Consider the following 20000-nt stretch of genomic DNA (forward strand, 5'->3'; position numbering starts at 1 on the left):
AAGAGAGAGAGAGAGAGAGAGAGAGAGAGAGAGAGAGAGAGAGAGAGAGAGAGAGAGAGAGAGAGAGAAAGAAAGAAAGAAATTTCATATTATTTCATTTATTTATTTGTATCAGACATGTAAATAGTTACAGTCCATAGAGTATAATAAATATAAAAAAAAAAAAATAATAATAATAATAATAATAATAAGGGTTATAAATATAAAAACAACACTCATGCACACACCCTATCTTCAATAACAAGTATAAAGATGCTGGTGCCAGTATTTAATAAGAGTAGAATCAGCATAAAAGTCAGAATTAACAATTGTAAAAATCACAACATTTCTAGAGTGACTTAAACGCAGTATAAAATTCAAAATTGCTTTCCGTAACATCTCATAATAAGAGCGAACGTTATTAAAACAGAACATACCACTGGCACTACAGCTACGATAAAAACCATGTGTAATACGGAATGCATTGTTAAAAGCAACTCTGACTGAGTGAGCAGTACAACGTTTAAAATTAACTCATAACTAACAGAGATAAATATTTGAGCAAAAAGATATGAGCAATTTATTCTTAACAGGAGTGGAATAAAAATAAAACCTGCGAGAGATAAAATTACTCCTACCATGAAGACTCCTAACCTTAGTTTGAATGTCATTATCATCACTAAGATTATCAGATACAATGAGAAAGAAAGAAAGAAAGAAAGAAAGAAAGAAAGAAAGAAAGAAAGAAATTTCATTTTATTTCATTTATTTATTTGTATCAGACATGTAAATAGTTACAGTACATAGAGTATAATAACTATTAAAAAATAAATAAATAAAAAGGGTTATAAATATAAAAACAACAGGCATGCACACACCCTATCTTCAATAACAAATATAAAGATGCTGGTGCCAATATTTAACAAGTGTAGAATCAGCATAAAAGTCAGAATTAACAATTGTAAAAATCACAACATTTCTAGAGTGACTTAAATGTCGTTTGAATGTCATTATCTTCACTAAGATTATCAGATACAAGAAAGAAAGAAAGAAAGAAAGAAAGAAAGAAAGAAAGAAAGAAAGAAAGAAAGAAAGAAAGAAAGAATACATTAATAAGGAAAAACAGAGTCAGGAAAAAGGCAGACTTGATACTTGTTATGATCTGTGACCAGGTTCTGTCTTACTTCTCCTCAAACCCCATTTTCTTTTGGAGGCTTTAATTTTGAAAGGCCAAACCGGAAGTCGGGTTCATTCTCCTCCTACCTTGACAGGTGTAGTGCCTTTGAGCCCAACATGCTGTGGATTTGACACGGTCCGGCTCTCCGGACGCTGCTGGTGGGTCGTCCACACCTTAGTCCGCCTCTTCTGCCGCCGTCGACCGTGATGCCGCCGGTGTGTCCGCGTCCTGCCGGTGCGTCCGATCCACGGCGCGGGTCACGCGTGTAGCTCCGGTCACAGATGAACACAGGGAAGTTTTCCTCCCGTGACCTGAGGACACAGGCGGATCATTCCACGGTGCTGCTCGGTTTGGATGGTGAGTGGCTCTGCATATGCGGTCCACAGGAGGATGTGCAAATATAGATGAGGTTTGAATGTTTACAAATACAGTCAGTGTTTCAGATGTTCTACAAATTAGACATTTAGTGTGGTTTTTTTTGTTTGTTTGTTTGTTTGTTTTTTTAAATTTATTTATTTATTTATTTTTTGATGCAGGTTGAAATAAGAAACAGATGTGACATGAAGTGGGATTATAATAGTAATATATGTAATTTAATAAATGAATACTTTGGAAAATATCTATCTATCTGTCTATCTATCTATTACAAAATTTTTACAGTCAAAATCAACAATTCATTTACAATATATATTTTTTAATAGGACACCCCAGAAGCAGTCCTCAGCTTATAAATGGGGGCATGCATCTATCCATCTATCTATCTATCTATCTATCTATCTATCTATCTATCTATCTATCTATCTATCTATCTATCTATCTATCTATCTATCTATCTATCTAAACTTCCTGTATTCCTTCTCCACATGTTGTTGTTCTGTGTTTTGCCACAGTTGAAGGGTAAACCTGTTCCTCTCTGTGCTGTTTACTGTCCCTGCAGTGTTTATTAGAAGCTGCCAGCTCTGTCTGTTCATAATAACACCACTAATCTCATCAAAACACCTCTCAGTTCTGACCTGACGGGCTCATTTCACACCACACAGCTCAGGAACATCAGCTTGTATTTGATCTGAATCTGCATTTGCACAGTCTTGATTCCTCAGAGTCTGTTGTCTGATGATATTTTGATGCATGTCTAGATATAAAGCACATTATTCTTGCATTTTTCACCGGAGAGAAAAGCATCAAATTCCAAACCGGTGAAGGTAACGTCGCTCCACACATGGGCTCCGTCCAGTGAGTCCATTGTGGTCCCCATTGTCAGTCAGAGGCAGTGCTCTCAGCCTCCCAGCTGCCGCTTATATAATGTCAGCCGAGGACTGCCACAGTTTAGAGAGCAGAGGGGGGAAACTCAGGCGGAATTGTGCACACAGACAATACTGTAGGAGGCCAGATTACAGCATTACATAAGGGATGTTTTTCTTCCACTTGGCTGGGATGGTGCAGATGATGGTAGTCCAGAAATAGGTCTGAGTGAGGGAAGATGAGATGCTACACATTGTATTTACCATCAGGCCGGTATGAGCAGGGAGAAGGTGCTGCCAAGTATTTCCATTTTGTGCAGCAAAGGTTGGCCGGTGTGTTTATTGTTCCGTTCTGTGTAAACACTGACGCACATTACGGGCTCCAGACATTATTCCACCCAAGGACACATCTGTCTGATGTCTTTTAAAAGAGGTGAAGGGGAAATGTCTGATCGCTTTTCCTGCCAGTTCCCCTCATCTGCAGAAGGCTCTCTGGCATTACACAGGTCATTATGCTGCAGTGTTCTGTTTTTAGATTTGTTTTTGTGACTTTCTAGCAGACACTGTTACCAAAGTAGATACGGATGTTGACTGTCTCCACATGCCCTAATCTGTATGCTAATACACAGCTGCTGAAGTGGCAGGGCTTAATCTAACTTTTTAATTTACCAATTCAGTGCTATTCAACAGAGCGCTTCAAATATCATTAGCAGATTTTCACACTGTGTGGACAACAAGTGCTGTACATTTACATGATGGGCAAAAAGACAATGTTAGTGTACGGCCAAGCAAACTGAATGCAAAATCAGTGGAAGTTTGGCAGATGCAATGATTTCTTAATCATGTTTTCTTGTTTTTATCTGCCCTAACTCTTCCAAATTCGAATACACAAAACAATTACGGTAGGAAATGGGGTGAAATTATTCTGTTTGGAAAATTGGGCACCCCCTCCAGCTTCACAAGGACTGAGTGGTTCAGAAAATGGATGGAAACAGAACCTTTTCTCATGTAGGGATGTAATGGGTAGAGATTTTGGTGCTACGATTATTGTCAGAGAAATAGTTGCGGTTTCATGATTACTACGGTTATTCTGTGGGGGTTTACACCACACCCCCACGAAAGTTAAAGTGAAACTTAATGTGCGTTACCTGGGGTGTTGTAAAGGGGGGTAAAATGACAAATTCATGGAGCCCATACAGCAGTGGAGGGGGTCCAGTTGATACAGGTTAGAAGTTGTGAAAATTTCGTGTAAGATCCGCTGTATAATAGAGGAATAGAAGTCGGGACTTGAACGTTGAAAGCATGTTAAGTTTCAGTTTCATTTCATGCCAGTGTATCCTACATCAGTTATGTACCACATCCCCACATATATACCCTCCCGGCTCCGAGAGATCGACAAGCTATTGAAGTTTCCATAGGGTCCATAATGTTTACCTTTCATGGAGCCCACAATCAGTAGCAGCACCCTGTGTGTTACTAATTCCTCTGCATCTCCCAATGTTGTGGAGCATCAGACTATTTAATGTGTTTGCCATGTGATCAAACAGGGCGTGTTTACTGTGTAATTTCACAGCTTGTATGCTTGTATGAAGCTTGTATGTCAGTCTGAACTGTAGAAGAATGACCTACCAAAGTGATGCAGACAGACTGGTGTGAATAGGTTGGACAATGGTAGCCTGAAGCGGCATAGATGACGGTAGCGAAGGCAAACTGTATAGAAACGAAAGTGAGCCCGCATCAAAAATATACAGGGTGATTCAAAAAGAGTGAACCGATTTCATTACGCAATATTTTAATAAGGAAAAGTAATAGAAAACTCCAGCTAAGTCACAAGTATTCTACTCATAATCAACTTTTATTTCTTATCTTATAAGTGTTCAATGTGTCCACCATGTGCAGCATGGACAACATCAATGCAATTAGAGAATTCCTCCCAGAAGCGTATCAGGATAACATGATCCACTGAGTTGATTGCTGTTGTTATTTGATGTTTAAGGTCATCGAGGTTAGTGGGTAGCTGTGGAACATAAATGTAGGAAACTCCTCTTTCAGATGGTCACTGACTCATTCCATGACAATGCTTGAGAACTGAAGCAATGCGTCATGGAATTGGTTCATTCTTTTTGAATAACCTTGTCTTTACGGTCTGAATTTCTGAACTTTCTGTCTCAGACAAACAGTCAGCTTGTTCCATCTCTGTTTTCACTGGTGCAATGTTGAATGCAGTGCTTCTGTAATGTTGCTTTAGTTTCATGCAGGAAGCTCATATCAGCGTGTCTTTGGTTCCACTCTTAATCTGCTGTACTTCACGAGACGGTTTTTGGCAGCCTTGACAATTAATTAACCATGATGTTTAAAATCGCGATTAGGGGTTCTACCGAAAAATTCTACGCCACTTGGCAGCCATTTATCAGCTTTGTAGACGGTATGGTAGCTACCTACATATCTGTATAACTCCAATATCTGTGTACCTTTTTGCTCAATTAACCCCGCCAAGGAGGTTATGTTTTTGCTGGCATTGGTTTGTCTGTCTGTCTGTCTGTCCGTGTGCAAGATAACTCAAAAAGTTATGGACGGATTTGGATGAAAATTTCAGGAAATGTTGATACTGGCCCAAGGAACAAATGATTACATTTTGGTGGTGATTGGTTTGATTCTTCTTTCCCCATATTTATTTAAGTATATGTGAACTTACAGATATGCGAGTGTGTATGTGTACATATATATATGTATATATGTGTCTGTACATGCATTTTGTTTGAGGGGGATTGATATATTTTTATACGTAAGTATATTATGTCTGGCTGTATATACATTTAATGAAGGTCCATTACTTATGGTGGGGGGTGGGATGGGAGGGAGGGCAGATGGATAGGAACTGGATACAATTGTTTCATGTCCAAGTTGTATGTTGCTTGCTTTGCATTTGAAAATTGAAAATAAAAAAGACCTTGATCAAAAAAAAAACCAAACTACGATTAATCGTAACACCATGACATCTTTATAACCGTTTTCTCGTATTGAAATCTTCATCAGACTAAGAGAAGAGGTTGGTTTGCAGACAGCGCCTCTGCCCTCTGGAAAGCCATGAATAACTCTGATGATTTTTCTGTACTCAGATGTAGTATTGACATAAAGCGGGTGGCTGTATGTTGGCAGTGATGTACTGTGACTGTGAGGATGGGTTGACATCGACAACTCTCATCCATCACACTCGTAGGAACAAATCTTCCGTCTGTCACGTAGAGAACACTTACCACATCACTCACTGCTGATGTGAAAGTGAAGCATGTTACCTTTCTAAATCGGACACATCAGTGACTTTAACAGACGTGGTGTTCTCCATATCCAGTCCTGCTCTGACCTAAGCCTGAACCCTTAATAGTAGATGCAGAGGGAGCTGCTGAACCTCTGCTGTTATAGAGTCAAATTTGATTTGACTATAGTCCTGTTAAGAAACAATAAATCTCCTAAAGCTCTTCACATCCTCTCTATTTCATTTAGTCTCATCCTGTTGAGCCGGAGCCAAGTGACATCAGTGAATCATGTCATGTGTTGGCGAATCATTCACAAGGGGTAAGAAGCAGCACAGAACCAGATTTAGATGGGCACAGTTTAATAAAGTCACTCCAGCTTTGTCAACATGTCATATTTTTTTATTAGCTTCCTTGTAGCCAGCGTATCTTTGAGAGCAGTGTCTGTGTGGGTCTGCTTTGCATAAAATTAATTATTCCACCAAATTATGTGCTTTGACCGCCACATAGGTCAGTGGAGTACATAAATTAAGTCTGCGCTTTCATACAACTGAAATGATGTTATTCTTTAACATAGGGATAAAGTGTTTTTATAGAGTGTATGAAGGAGCTGCAGCAGTACTGCAGGAGCTGTGGGCCGCATCCTAATAAACAGACGACTGCAGTGGGGGCTGTGAAACACCAGACGAAACACAAACATTACTATTACATAATCTCAAAAAGGTGAAATAATATGAATTTTTGTCTGAATGTGCGTCTGGAGGATTTCAGGATAAATCAACAGTTGTTTGTCATATTAAGATAAATACAGATATGTATGTTAGAGGTTGTTTTGTACACATCTTTCACATATTTCCGCTTTTGGCTCAGTACATATGTCATGATTCCAATATAACTAGGACTCTGTTCTTCAAAATCTGTAATAACTGAAGAATTATATGAAACCAGCTGTTTGGTGGCATTAAAGAAAGAAGGGATTGTCAGTAGAGAATGGCAGAAAGATTAGCCTCAGATTAGCCTTGGGTTTCCAGGGAAGTTGAGGTCCTACTTTGAATCACTAACATTAATTTTGATTGAAAGTGGTTCTTAGAATATGATTTAACCCATAAAGACCTCTTCATTCAACATTTCCTTAATGATTCATCACCATTTATTATAATATTATCCTCTGTAGTTGGAATTTTTTGTAGTGAAAATCACGTAGACTTAGACGAACTTTATGGATCTACAAGGGAAATTACTTGGTCACAATAACTTGGTTGCATACAAAAACTCCTGAAAAAAAAACACTAGCAAAATGCAAAAAAAGGAAAGAAAGTGTGAAGAGATAAAAGCAATAAATAATACAGGGTGGGGAAGCAAAATTTACAATATTTTGAGGCAGGGATTGAAAGACAGTGTATGACCAATTTGTTTATTGAAAGTCATGAGAATTTATTTACCACAAGAAAATTGACAAAATAGAAAATGTTTTTATTCTGTGTCCTCCTTCTTTCTCAATAACTGCCTTCACACGCTTCCTGAAACTTGCGCAAGTGTTCCTCAAATATTCGGGTGACAACTTCTCCCATTCTTCTTTAATAGTATCTTCCAGACTTTCTCGTAATAGTTTTGCTCATAGTCATTCTCTTCTTTCCATTATAAACAGTCTTTATGGACACTCCAACTATTTTTGAAATCTCCTTTGGTGTGACGAGTGCATTCAGCAAATCACACACTCTTTGACGTTTGCTTTCCTGATTACTTATATGGGCAAAAGTTTCTGAAAAGGTATGGATAATAGTGTTAGGTATGATTATGACATCAATATATGTTTGGTTTCAAAACAATTGACATAGTGCCTGCTGAGAAAAAACAACTAAATGTTAATTGTAAATTTTGCTTCCCCACCCTGTATAAATAGAATACACTAGTAAAGCAGAAAAAATACAAGATTTGCATATGTACAAATCTACAGGAAATGGAAGTGAATATACATACAGGTGTGAAAGTGACAAAGGTGCAGGTATTTTCCTATATTTGATTCACTGATCATGTAGATATTCGTAAAACCTCTGAGTAAATATAACAAACCCCTCCCCTCGCATGTGTTGTAGCTTCTTTTGGCATCGATCCAGCTGATGTCATCATGTCTATGCATGTGGTGTATGTCAGCATATCAGTTGCCTCTATATACATGTGTCAAGTTTGAAGTAAATTGAAACAAAAGTAATATTTTATAGACATGTGAAATTTCGCCCATTATAAGTAATTGGGGGGAAAAAAAGATGTAAAAAAATCATAAAAATTTTTAACTTCTGCTTTCCCAAAATGTAATGACATCTATTCTGGGTCACTGGCAATCTATAAATCCAATTTGGTATGAATTAAACCAATTGTTTTGCTGCTACAGACATGTAAAATTCCACCTATTATAACTAAATAGGGAAAAAAAAGATGTAACAAAATTCATAAAAAATTTTAACTTTCCCAAAATGTAATGGCATCTATTCTGGGTCACTGGCAATATATAAACCCAATTTGGTGTGAATTTATCCAATAGTTTTGCTACTAGAGTGTTAACAAACAAACAAACTGAACCAAAAACAATATCCCTTGCCTCCATTTTTTTTTTTTTTTTTTTTTGGGGGGGGGGGGGGTAAAAAGGGTAATCAACTATGTTCCTCCCAAGCATCTCAAAGCAGAACCCAATTCAGTCAGAAAAACATTTAAACCCAGATTGATCATTTTCCCATTCATTTAAAATGACCAACTCTTTCAGTTTTTATTCTAATTCTTGTGACATTGAATGACCCGTTCTACCAAAGACGAGGTATAATCAGATGTCCCCATGCAGAGCGTCTTTGTAATGCAATTGCTCATTTTGCATCTTGTCACCATCATGGATGATTTGCACGGTGACCTTTTTTTTTTTTTTCCTCCTAGTTCTGGAAAAACACGACCAGTAATAATGAATCTGCAGAGTGCTGTGTTAGACGAGCTCTCCTTGTTCTTGTTACCTTGCAGTGAATTCACGGTCCCTGTTCCGGGTTTTTACACAATTACAGATGATTGATGACAAATTAAACCTGATTACTAGTATTCATAGCGCTTAACGTGAGTGTGTCCTTGGGGTCGGCTGCAGGGTAGAAGGGACCCGAAGGAAGAGGCTGATTAATCATGACCACAGCAGGTACTTGAAACACAAAGGCTGACAGATGTACGAGTGAGTCTGCTGATTAAGGTTTCCAACTGACCTTGTTTTACTATAACAGGCCTGCAGAGGAGCACTGCTTTCATGTCTGTTGTTTTTTTTTTTTTTTATATATTTTTTTACTCAGTCATATGAGTCATTGGTTGGTTTTACAGTTTAAAAAAAAAATAAGCTGGATATGATGTTGTCTCTGCAGGCATGATGCTTTGAGGGAGTTGCATGAGGCAGCCGGGGTGATCATGATGGAGGAGGCTGCCAGCCGGCTCGAGAGAGACCATGTGCACAGCGTCTATGACAAGATAGCTCCATATTTCAACGACAGCCGCTATAAAGCCTGGCCCAAAGTCAGACAGTTCCTGCTCGATCTGCAGCCGGGAAGCATAGTCGCTGACATCGGTGGGTCACCTCCTGCATCTCTGCAATCTGGACAACGCTCTGAACAGTTGTGGGGAATGCTGAGTGAAAAGTGAAAGGGAAAAGACAAATTAATGAAGCACTTTTAGGTTTTATTTGTCATTATTTTTATTAGTGAGAATCACACGCATACAAAGAAAAACAGCCTAATTTTACACATGATCCATGGGTAATACGGACAAAAAAAAATACTTCAGTTTTTTTCAGTGTTAGAGATGATTTAAGATTTCAACCCATAAAGACCCAGTGCTACTTTTGTGACATTTCCCAAATTATTTTTCTCTATATTTAACCTTAAGTGATTTGTCACCCTTTTTTTTTGTTATTATATCCTCTGCATTTTCAATTTTTTCAGTGAAAATAATGTATTTTCCTATATTTAATTCACTGACCATGTAGATGTTCATAAAAGCTCAGATTAAAGTTGAGTGTTATCATATCAAAAACAGAAAACTGAAGAAAAAGCGACTTTTTCGGTAAAATATATCATTAACTGAATGTAAACCAAGTATCTCCATCTACTGCCATTTATCAAACTCCATGGGTTTTACTGGTGAATCAATGTTGTAGAAGATGACGGTGTTTCCACGTTCACTACGGAGCCTCTGAACGTCATGAAAAGATGATAAACTGTATTTTACACTGATTATTTACATGTATTAGTAGGGGTAGTATTTCAGAAGTTATTAAATATTTTAGATCAGTAGATGGTTTGGGTTTTTATGGATTAATTGGTTGTTTTCTGGAGGTTCAAAAACACTTTCTTCACTAAAATATGTATCATGTATGACTGAAGAAGCACATTCACACTTAGTATAAAACAAGAAGCAAACAAGTTACTGAGCAAGAAAGGTCTCAATTTTGCGATTTAGGCATTTTTCACGATTACCAGTAAGCTAATTCATTATATTTCCCAGGACTAGACTCCACATTACAAAGCTAACGCAACATTTCAGCATCAGACATCGACAACAAATAAGGATTCTCCACTTAAATCTTTTCAAATAGATAATTCCTTAAATGAGTGCAGATAGAGTATGGAAGTTGCATGGAAAATATAATGTTATTCTAAAAAATAAAGCATATTTAAGAAACCCCTAAATTGAACAAAACAGGAAAACATGTATTAGTTGTGGTTTCCATTCTTGGTCGTATATTATCTTTTAAATGTAGTTATTGTATTTTTTTTGTTAGATGCTGTTGTTGCTCACGTGTATTACTACAGCTGTCTGTTGCTTCTTGGCAGGCTGTGGAAATGGCAAGTATCTCCACATCAATAAGGAGGTGTTCAAGCTGGGGTGTGATGTGTGTCGACCCTTGGTGGACTTTGCCTGGAGCCAGGGACACGAGGTGCAGATGTGTGACGGACTGCATTTGCCTTACAGAGACGGCTGCTTCGACGCCGTGCTCTCGATTGCAGGTACTTAAAGTTCAGGTTGTTCCGAATCCTCCCCCATCATTAACAAACTACTCTCTATATATGCATGAAGCTCAAAGGCCGCAGTTCCCATTTTCCTAGAAATAATTAAACTCATAATAATGATAAATATCAATTTACCACATGCAGCTGTTGCCTTGACAACAGTGGAGAATAATTCATGTGTGTCCCCCAACAAAGAGTGTTATTAGACCAAATATGACATATTAACACCCACACTATTAATTTTTTTGTGCGTGTGCCATTTGCAGTGTACAATAAGCGGGACTAATGTGACACAGCATCACTTGTAAATGCTGCTTCCACAGCCTACTCGGCTCTAACAAATTGATATTTTTGTCCCAGTCATCCATCACTTGTCCACCAAAGAGCGACGTATCCGAGCAATAAAGGAGATGGCTCGCACCTTACGAGTGGGTGGACGCATCATGATCTATGTGTGGGCCATGGAGCAGAAACGTCGTAAATTTGAGAAGCAAGACATCTTTGTACCCTGGAACCCGAACCCTCTTTCTCCCTCCAACTCCAGCGGGGAACGCTCCAAACCCAGGAGGAGGGCAACAGCACAGAGCGTGAGCGAAGCCATAGACAACAGTGATAAGCACAGAAAGGTTAGAAGCACATCCTCCGTGGCAGACGAAGGAGAACTGACCTGCTCCACGCCACAGCAGAGAACCCAGAGACTGTGGTTCTTCTCCAGGTCTTTGGATTCTGTGTTCGACTTCGGAAGCCTCGCCGTCTCCCGCTCGTCCTCCAGAGATTTGAGCACTTTATCGTCACCCCCGGGGGAAAACACGGGGAACAGGGCAGGCGTTTGCGGGAGAAGACGAGGCCTTATCAAGCAAGTGTCAAACTTCTTTTCTCCTCCGTCTGTAATCGGATCAGAAGAGGATGTTTTTGACTCGGTCACAGATGGGCACAAGGAGCAAAACAGCCCCGGGGCAAACAAAAACACAGCCGCCGACAGCTCAGAAAACCAGAGTGTCCCTGTCTCTTTAGCCCAGGAGTGCGGCGCTCTGGCACTGCCAGACCTCGTCTCTTTCCAGAAGGGACACCTGACGCAGTCTGGAGACGAGAGTGACGGAGAGCCGCAGGGAAAAGAGCAGCTGGAAAGCACACGGAGTCCTCAGGGGAGCGAGGGGCAGGTGGAAGGATCCTGTCTGAGGTACTATCACGTCTTCAGGGAGGGAGAACTGGCAGAGCTCATAGAGAACCACGTGGAAGAGCTTCACGTCAAACACACCTACTTCGACCACGCCAACTGGTGTGTGGTGGCAGAGAAGGTTCAGCTCTGGAAAATATGACTTTTCACTTGTTTCATCTTCACCTTTTGCCTCATGTTTTAGCACTGAATCCACGTTCAATGGAATAAAACAACTGTAAATGTAAACTACGAATCAACAGTTGATGCCAAGATCTCCATTTTTGGACTGATGACACTCAGCAACTACATCTGCGTTTCTGGATGTAGACATTTGTCATTTTTATTTTATTCCATTTTATTATGTAAGTTTTTACATTGTGAAATAAGTTGTTTTTTTTCCACAGCTTCTCCAGCAAAGGCAGACAGCAGTGTTCAACAGTGGCTACAATTAGATGAAACCACATTTTTACAGTATTTTTGTTTCGTTACAGGAGACTGATAAGCACTATCCAAAAACCCAGTGTGTTTTTCTATTGGCGTAATGACTTTGTTTTTATCAAAATGTGGTAAATGATTTTAACCCTTTTGAAGCAGTATTTCTGGAAGGTTTATTTTAAGAAATGCACTGTTTGGGCTCTGGATTTTTATTATTGCTTAAGAAACGGCACTATACTCTTCCATCTTAAATGTTTTAACGCATCGACTACACTGGTTTCTTACTTTCTTTTTTGCTGTGTCTTCACCTGCCTGGTTTTACTGGTACATATGAGGAACTAGAGGCAGTACATGTCATGAATCTCTTGGCAGGATTTTGTGTAAACTGCTTATGTGTAATCTGTCATGAAGCTATTGTAAGACGAGCTTGCACTTGTGCAGAATATAGTCCGACATTTGTGCCATTTGCTTGGTGTGTTTTACTCCGTTTCAAAGGATGTGCTTCCAGTGTGTGCTGGATTTTATTTGTAGTAGTTCTGTGAAACTGTCTTGTGTTTAAAGAATCTAGCTGAACTATGACACTAGTGTGATTTGCCCGATCACCTGCCTCATATACTGTGAATATACATTGCACTGTACCACAGGTATGTCGCTGCTTGATGTCAGTGAACGACATAAATGTAGGTAAAACTTGAAACATACTGGTTTTATGTACCCGTTGTGCCAAAGAAGGTGCATATCCTTATCAGTACAGTTTGTGTGGACCAACTGTGGTTGTTCTGAAGTAACTCTGGTACCTTAATGTCTCATGTGAACTAATATAAATGCTTATGATTTTGTTTTTCTCTATTAAATATTTTGGTTCATGATCATTGTGCTGTTTCACTGATTTTTGTTCATGTATTCATTTAGTATTTTTGACTCATAACATTCAATAAAAATTACAGTTAATAAAATATTTAGTAGTTATAAGTGATGATGGAGGTAGGTTTAATGTACTAGTTTGTACATCTTTAGCGAACATAAAGCAGCCATAACCAAAACCAGCAACCTTCCAAAATAAAATATTCTTGCTGAAGAACTTGATTTACATAAAATTATACCTGTCTTGTGGGTTTTGGACACATCATGATAAAAAGCTGCAAATATTTTGAACATTAGACCACAAAAATTACAGTAAAGTACCAAAAAAAAAAAAAAAATTGGCCATACATGTTTGTTTTTATATAATTTTTTGCTTTTAGGATTACAGTAGAATATTCTCCAATACTTTGATTAAATTGAATTTCTTGTTTCAATACGTTTGTTGTCTATGTACACATCCAGCTTTGGAAATAATAAATCACTGTCACCATGTATCACAAATATGACATGTAAAGCCATCAGGGTTTCCCATGTGCAAATGTGAGGTAAAAATCTATTAAAACACAAAAAAAGCAATAAACCAAAACTAAATGAAGATGTTCTTAAACTAAATTAAAAGCATCTGATGTTGAAAAACAATGCAGAAAGACCCAATACTCCAAAGATACTACAAATAATTAGTATTTCCAAAGTTGTAAAAGTAAACTGTATAAAATGTGTTGGTTTATCTGGCATTAAGATATAAAGTAAGACACAAAATAGACATTTGGGATATTTTTATTAAAATTTTTTATACTGATCGACTCCTGTGGCTCAGTTCCATTGAGATTCTTGTGTCGTAGGGGATTAAAGGTTTCACATTCCAGACTCCCTCCAAACCTGAAAAGTAAATCATATTCATGTTCTCTAAAACAATTAATGATTTGTGTGAGCACTGTTGTAGAAATGTTACTTGAATCAACAGTCATAAGCTGTTTCCTGTACCTGAGCTGCTGCTCTGTGTACGATGGAGTGTCTGAGGGCCAGTTTATCGATATCTCTGGAGTAACCTCCTCCGATCACAGCAGCGACAGGAACCCCTCTGCCCACCACCGTCTTCATTACATATAGATCTCTTTGGTACAGTCCTATGAGATACAGTCATCCAGTATGTCTGTAAAGAATTTAATAATGCAGAAATACAGGTGTGAAAGTCACTGCTCACCTTGGTCAGTCAGACGGAGCCTGCCCAGTTCATCGTCCCAATGAGGATCGACACCAGCGTCATACAAAACCAGATCTGGACGAAAAGTCTCCAACAGCCAGGGAAGATGAGCTTCAACTGTTCAAAGTATTTTTAATGACAGACACACATATTTAATCAAACTGCTCCCCATCCTTTTATTTATTTTTGTCACAGGTGAAAAATGCAAACCATAAACTTACAACTGACTGAGTTTTGAGCTCATGCCATACCTGTGGAGAGGTATTCTTTGTCTTCAAGTCCATCCTCTACGCTGACATCGAGGTCACTCTGTTGTTTACGAAGTGGAAAGTTTTTCCCACAGTGCACCGAGAAAGTAAACACACTTGGCTCCTCTTTAAAAATGAATGCCGTGCCATCACCCTGTTGAATGCACAAGAGAGATTACAGTTGTGGAAATAATTATTAGACCATCAAAAGTCATCAAAAACAGTGGTTATGCAATCAAGTACTAACTCCTGTGTGTATCATGTGACTAAAACAGAAAGCAAAGGAAACATGGAACGCCTAAAAGCACTGTTTTTGTCAGTACAATGCCATAGCTATTGATGTAAGAACTGAAGTGATTTTTGTTTTTATCAAGAAAACCATGGAAAATCAGCTCTTAAATTAAACTCTGATGAGCTATTTTTGTTGTTACCGTTATATTTGTCCAAACAAATGTACCTTTAGTTGTACCAGGCATTACAATGAACAAGAAACTGAAGAAAACAAAGGTGGTCTAATATTTTTTTCCGCGACTGTACATTGTGAAATACACTTGTCAAATCCTACAACAATCTTAGTTGCAGGTGTAACTCTACCTGGTGCACATCTAGATCCACAATCAGAACCTTCCTCCTGGGTGATGAGCTGTCCATCACAAACTTGGCTGCAACTGCTAAGTCATTCAGGAGACAGAATCCTGAACCAAAGTTTGGAAAAGCGTGATGAGTCCCTCCGGCTGTGCTGCAGGCTAGGCCCCTCTGCAGCGCTATTTCAGCAGCTAGAACAGTCCCACCTGTCAACGACAGAGAATGTCATGTAAACATTTAACACAAGGTGATCTGTCTAGTCCAAACCAAGGTCTAATCCAGCCCACAAGATGAATTTTTGAAGCGCAAAATATTAACAGTCAAGGGTGTTTAGCTCATTTTAGTTCAGGGACCACAGTGTGATGGCATGTAAAAAAAAATAACAGCATGATACCTCTAAATTTTCTTCTTGGTTTAATGTGAAAAGTACAATTACATTATATTATATTATAATATTTACATTAACAAACTATATTTTCACAATAAAATGTGAATAACCTGAATAGAAACAAACTGAAATGTCCTGAGAAAAATAAGCACAATTTTAACAATACTATGCCAGTTACTAAATGTTTTGGGCATGTGTAGATCCACTGTGATCTGTAGGTTGTGTTAATAATAAACTGGGCCATACTATTGTTGAAACTGCACTTATTTTTCTTAAGAAATTTCAGGTTGTATATGGTTATTCAGATTATTTACATTCTCATCATGTCATTTAACGTTTTTCACACTAAAATAAAAAGGAAAAATTTGGATTATTATTTACATGTTATTATACTTTTTATTTTACTGGTCCAGTCCATGTGCGATCACATTGTGCTGTATGTGGTCCCTGAACTAAAATGAGTGTGACACCCCCAGCCTAGTTTGAGCTGGACTGGGTGTTCTTCTCCTCACCTGTTTCATATCGACAGCGTTTCACTATGCCTTCACTCCAGGGGAATCCTGTCCTCCTTTGCTCTTGTTCATTTGTTGTCCCATTTATAAAATTGTTCAAGTATTCATCAGTGTGTACACAGCTTAGTAAATCTCTAGAGGCTATTTGAGGGATCCACATCTACTGCAAGGGAGAGAATAATAACAGCAAAGTGTGAGATTTTACACATTTTTCTGCTACTAACAAGGATTTTCCCTCTTGTATGTTTAAAAATATCAGATAGAAGTGGACAGACAGATGCTCACTCGCCTGTTTCTCTGTAATGACCTGGTCTTTAAGTAAAAAGTGGAACACCCGTGGGAACTTGCCCATGGGGAACCTATGGTTGGGTGGGAGATCACACACATAGTCGCTGTGATGAACTACAGGAAGCCCACGGGAGTCATGTCTAACCTGCGTGGTGCAAGGATCAATAGGTGAGTCCAACGCAAACATATGTCTGAGTTAAAATCTGAGTGTGTGAAAAGCCAGAGGTTGTTCTTACTAGTTCAGCATGGAAGCATCTGCAGGAGGTAGAAGGAGCACTAAACGACCTGCTAACCTTCATCTGGGCTCCTTTACAGAAAATTAACCGCTTTAAACAAGTCATTTCTCTCACTGAGCCCGTTTACGTGACATTAAAAACCCAATAATTGCCGTAATCAGATGCGACGCGTTTATATGTACTTCAAAAATCCATAATCGAAAACTCCTTGTTTACATGTGTCAGTCCATTAGTTGATTTCTTTCAGGGTACGTCCGTATGTTATGACGTAAGACGTACACTTCCGGTTATTTCCAAATATCCGGTCTTGTCTCGAACATCCCAAAGGACAACTTTTATAATGTGTCGCCGTCCCTGTATTTCCTCCCGTTAAGCAGATGGAGGATGTTGAGTTTTCGTTTGCTGTAGCGTTACCTTTGTTCTCTCTTCACTCCAGAAAGGAGTCTTTGGCGACTTTTCGCTGCTACGTGCCATGTTTGTTTACCTACAGGGTGGGGAAGCAAAATGTACAATGAACATTTAGTTGTTTTTTCTCAGCAGGCACTACGTCAATTGTTTTGAAACCAAACATATATTGATGTCATAATCATACCTAACACTATTATCCATACCTTTTCAGAAACTTTTGCCCATATGAGTAATCAGGAAAGCAAACGTCAAAGAGTGTGTGATTTGCTGAATGCACTCGTCACACCAAAGGAGATTTCAAAAATAGTTGGAGTGTCCATAAAGACTGTTTAGAATGGAAAGAAGAGAATGACTATGAGCAAAACTATTACGAGAAAGTCTGGAAGATACTATTAAAGAAGAATGGGAGAAGTTGTCACCCGAATATTTGAGGAACACTTGCGCAAGTTTCAGGAAGTGTGTGAAGGCAGTTATTGAGAAAGAAGGAGGACACAGAATAAAAACATTTTCTATTATGTCAATTTTCTTGTGGCAAATAAATTCTCATGACTTTCAATAAACTAATTGGTCATACACTGTCTTTCAATCCCTGCCTCAAAATATTGTAAATTTTGCTTCCCCACCCTGTATTTCCTTAGGGTCACGCAGAGTCTCATATAAAGAGAGTTACAACATTTCCATAGACTCCCGTTGTAAAAAAAAAAATTTGGCGGACGAAATATTTCGTCCGGGTTACTTTGGCCCATTTTTTTTTTTTTTTTTTTTTTTTTTCTTAAAAATACCTAAATAATCCCAAATGCGTCGATTAATTATATGTGAGGTATTTTAGACTGTTTAAAACCATTTTTGAGGGGGGTCATCACCGACCATTGCCACAGCCAAACATAAAGGGGGGGTATGTGGTCCAAAAAAAGAGATTCTGGTCCAACTTTTATTTTTTATTTTTTGCTTAAAATCGCTTCTAAATAATCCAAAAGGCATCAGTATGTATATATATATATATATATATATATATATATATATATATATATATATATATATATATATATATATATATATATATATATATATACACACACACACTGTGTGTGTGTGAGAGGCAGGGCCAGATTAACACTTCATTGTACCCTGGGCAACAATATTCAAGGGCCCTATCATCACAACCCCAGGATCCCTATAATCTGGCAAAATACAGAACAAGTTCCAGGAATATATGTAAATATACCCCATACTTCAATATCTAACTATCATCAAATGCATTTTGATGTACAAATGTGTAAATGCTTGTAGAACTACAAGTGCACCACTATAGTCTCTTGTCAAGGCAACTCACTTGCATATGATGATATGAAAACAAAACACATTATCATCAGTATAATCTAAAATTGATCCACTACATTAGAAAGAGAGGGAAGTGTCCTCCATTTTCACAAAAAATAAATAAGAAACCATTTCCAAAGTATCCAGTATATATTTAAGAACACTTTTTGCCAACACAAATGTATTGAATCATCAGAAAAAGCCCACAGACAAAACACAAACATAATCTGATAGACTCAGATATGAATTTTAACTCTTTCCCCGCCAGAGCATTTTCCAGTGAGTTGGTAGCCAGTGCCAGCCTTTTTGGTCATTTTCACTCATCTTTGGAGGCTCACTGAAAATGTTGTGTTAGGAGTATGTGAACACTGAATGCATCAAAAGAAAGAACAGAACTTCAACTTTTAAACACAAAAAACGATTGTATTCTATCTTCATTCGTTCATGAGATATGAATATTTGAATATTGGTCATTTTCAGGAAAAAAAATGAATTTAGAGCAAAAAACTGAAAATTGAATTTTTTCAAAGACATTGATTTTCAAGATAAAACTGATTTCCTATTTACATTTTTGACTCTTTCTTCTTTACCAACAGTAACACTGTATTCAAAATCACAAAATAAAATAATTATAACAACAATAATAATAACAAACAGCTCTAAGATATCCCATCATTCCACAAAATGTTAGTGGAATCCACACCAAACTTTAGACCAAACATCTTCTAAAGCACCAGGTTCCTTCTAAACTTTACACTTTGACATACATCAGTTATAAGTAACAACACATTAGTTTAGCTTTTTGATATAAACACTTCAATATTCCTCATTTTCAAGAAAAAAAGAAACAAATTCACTAAATACTGTAGATTTCTGGCCTTTCTTTGGCTGCACCACATCCTCCTGTTGGACCACCTGCTGTGTTTGATCTGTAAATAATTATATGGACATGTAGTTATTTATCTTTGGATGAATATATGTATGTATTTATTTATTTATTTCATACAAAAGCTAAATCCAACAGTGTCTTACCTCTGTCCCTGCTGACATTCTACAGCTGAATCTGTTCTGTGTCCTCAGTCTGAATCTGAACTCACTCTGTCTAACAGATGAACACTAGCTGTCCTTTATCTTGTCCCACGTCTGGTTGTCTGTCTTCTCCTTGAATGTCCCCTAGAAATGTCTCTTTTCTCTTCCTCCTGTCTGTCATTTTCTCCGTGTCCCTCCGTGCCCCCCCCCCCCCCCCCCCCCCCCCATCCCATCTCCGTGTCGGACCTGAGCCGCTCCGTGTTTCCCGTGTTCCGTGTCCGTCTCCCTCACCTTCTATTTCTCCGTTACTGTCTCTAAATGGTTCTTCTGTAGCTCCATCACATATTGAACTGTCAGACTCTGTCTCCATAATCATCTTTCAGGCTTTTGAAACTGCGTGCGGTTCCTGCACAGTCTGCACTTCCTCATTCAGTGACTGCCGCTGGATGCGTTGCCATGGGATACGGAGACTCCAGTGCAAAAGCGTTTAACCCGGTCCTTTATTTTTCCGAAAAAAACTGCTTAACTGTTTGTTTTTGGACTAAGGAAAGTATTTCACATGATCCGCAACACCTCCAACTATAGCATAACAGTGAAAACACGGATTGACGGAAAATCTCGTCATTGGCGAAGAAAGAGTTAA

General features: G+C 38.3%; 2 protein-coding genes across 2 annotated transcripts; one reads left to right on the top strand and one right to left on the bottom strand.

Annotated features, from left to right (window-relative positions):
• Positions 1-1257: 1257 nt before the first annotated feature.
• On the top strand, positions 1258-13148 carry trmt9b (tRNA methyltransferase 9B). Its single transcript, XM_030152215.1, has 4 exons — positions 1258-1513; positions 9041-9240; positions 10505-10678; positions 11042-13148. The coding sequence occupies exons 2-4, from the start codon at positions 9084-9086 to the stop codon at positions 11998-12000; spliced, it is 1290 nt and encodes a 429-aa protein (XP_030008075.1). The 5' UTR covers positions 1258-1513; positions 9041-9083; the 3' UTR covers positions 12001-13148.
• Positions 13149-13919: 771 nt separating this feature from the next.
• hdac12 (histone deacetylase 12) lies at positions 13920-16864 on the bottom strand. The gene is made up of 8 exons (XM_030152216.1): positions 16601-16864; positions 16366-16509; positions 16077-16236; positions 15186-15382; positions 14595-14745; positions 14344-14460; positions 14124-14266; positions 13920-14018 (listed from the first exon to the last, which is right to left on the bottom strand). Exons 1-8 carry the CDS (start codon positions 16703-16705, stop codon positions 13995-13997), a joined length of 1041 nt encoding a protein of 346 aa, XP_030008076.1. The 5' UTR covers positions 16706-16864; the 3' UTR covers positions 13920-13994.
• Between the last annotated feature and the right edge of the window lie 3136 nt (positions 16865-20000).

The sequence above is a fragment of the Sphaeramia orbicularis genome, chromosome 13 (assembly GCF_902148855.1).
Source record: "Sphaeramia orbicularis chromosome 13, fSphaOr1.1, whole genome shotgun sequence".
In the NCBI taxonomy this organism is placed as follows: domain Eukaryota; kingdom Metazoa; phylum Chordata; class Actinopteri; order Kurtiformes; family Apogonidae; genus Sphaeramia; species Sphaeramia orbicularis.

Coding starts and splice junctions, on each gene's coding strand:
- hdac12 (XM_030152216.1), bottom strand. CDS start 16,705: ATGACTTGTTTAAAGCGGTTAATTTTCTGTAAAGGAGCCCAGATGAAG. Junction 16,510..16,600: donor GATGCTTCCATGCTGAACTA/GTAAGAACAACC, acceptor TGCACCACGCAG/GTTAGACATGACTCCCGTGG. Junction 14,267..14,343: donor GCTCCGTCTGACTGACCAAG/GTGAGCAGTGAC, acceptor TGTATCTCATAG/GACTGTACCAAAGAGATCTA.
- trmt9b (XM_030152215.1), top strand. CDS start 9,084: ATGATGGAGGAGGCTGCCAGCCGGCTCGAGAGAGACCATGTGCACAGC. Junction 9,241..10,504: donor AAGCATAGTCGCTGACATCG/GTGGGTCACCTC, acceptor GCTTCTTGGCAG/GCTGTGGAAATGGCAAGTAT. Junction 10,679..11,041: donor CGCCGTGCTCTCGATTGCAG/GTACTTAAAGTT, acceptor TTTTTGTCCCAG/TCATCCATCACTTGTCCACC.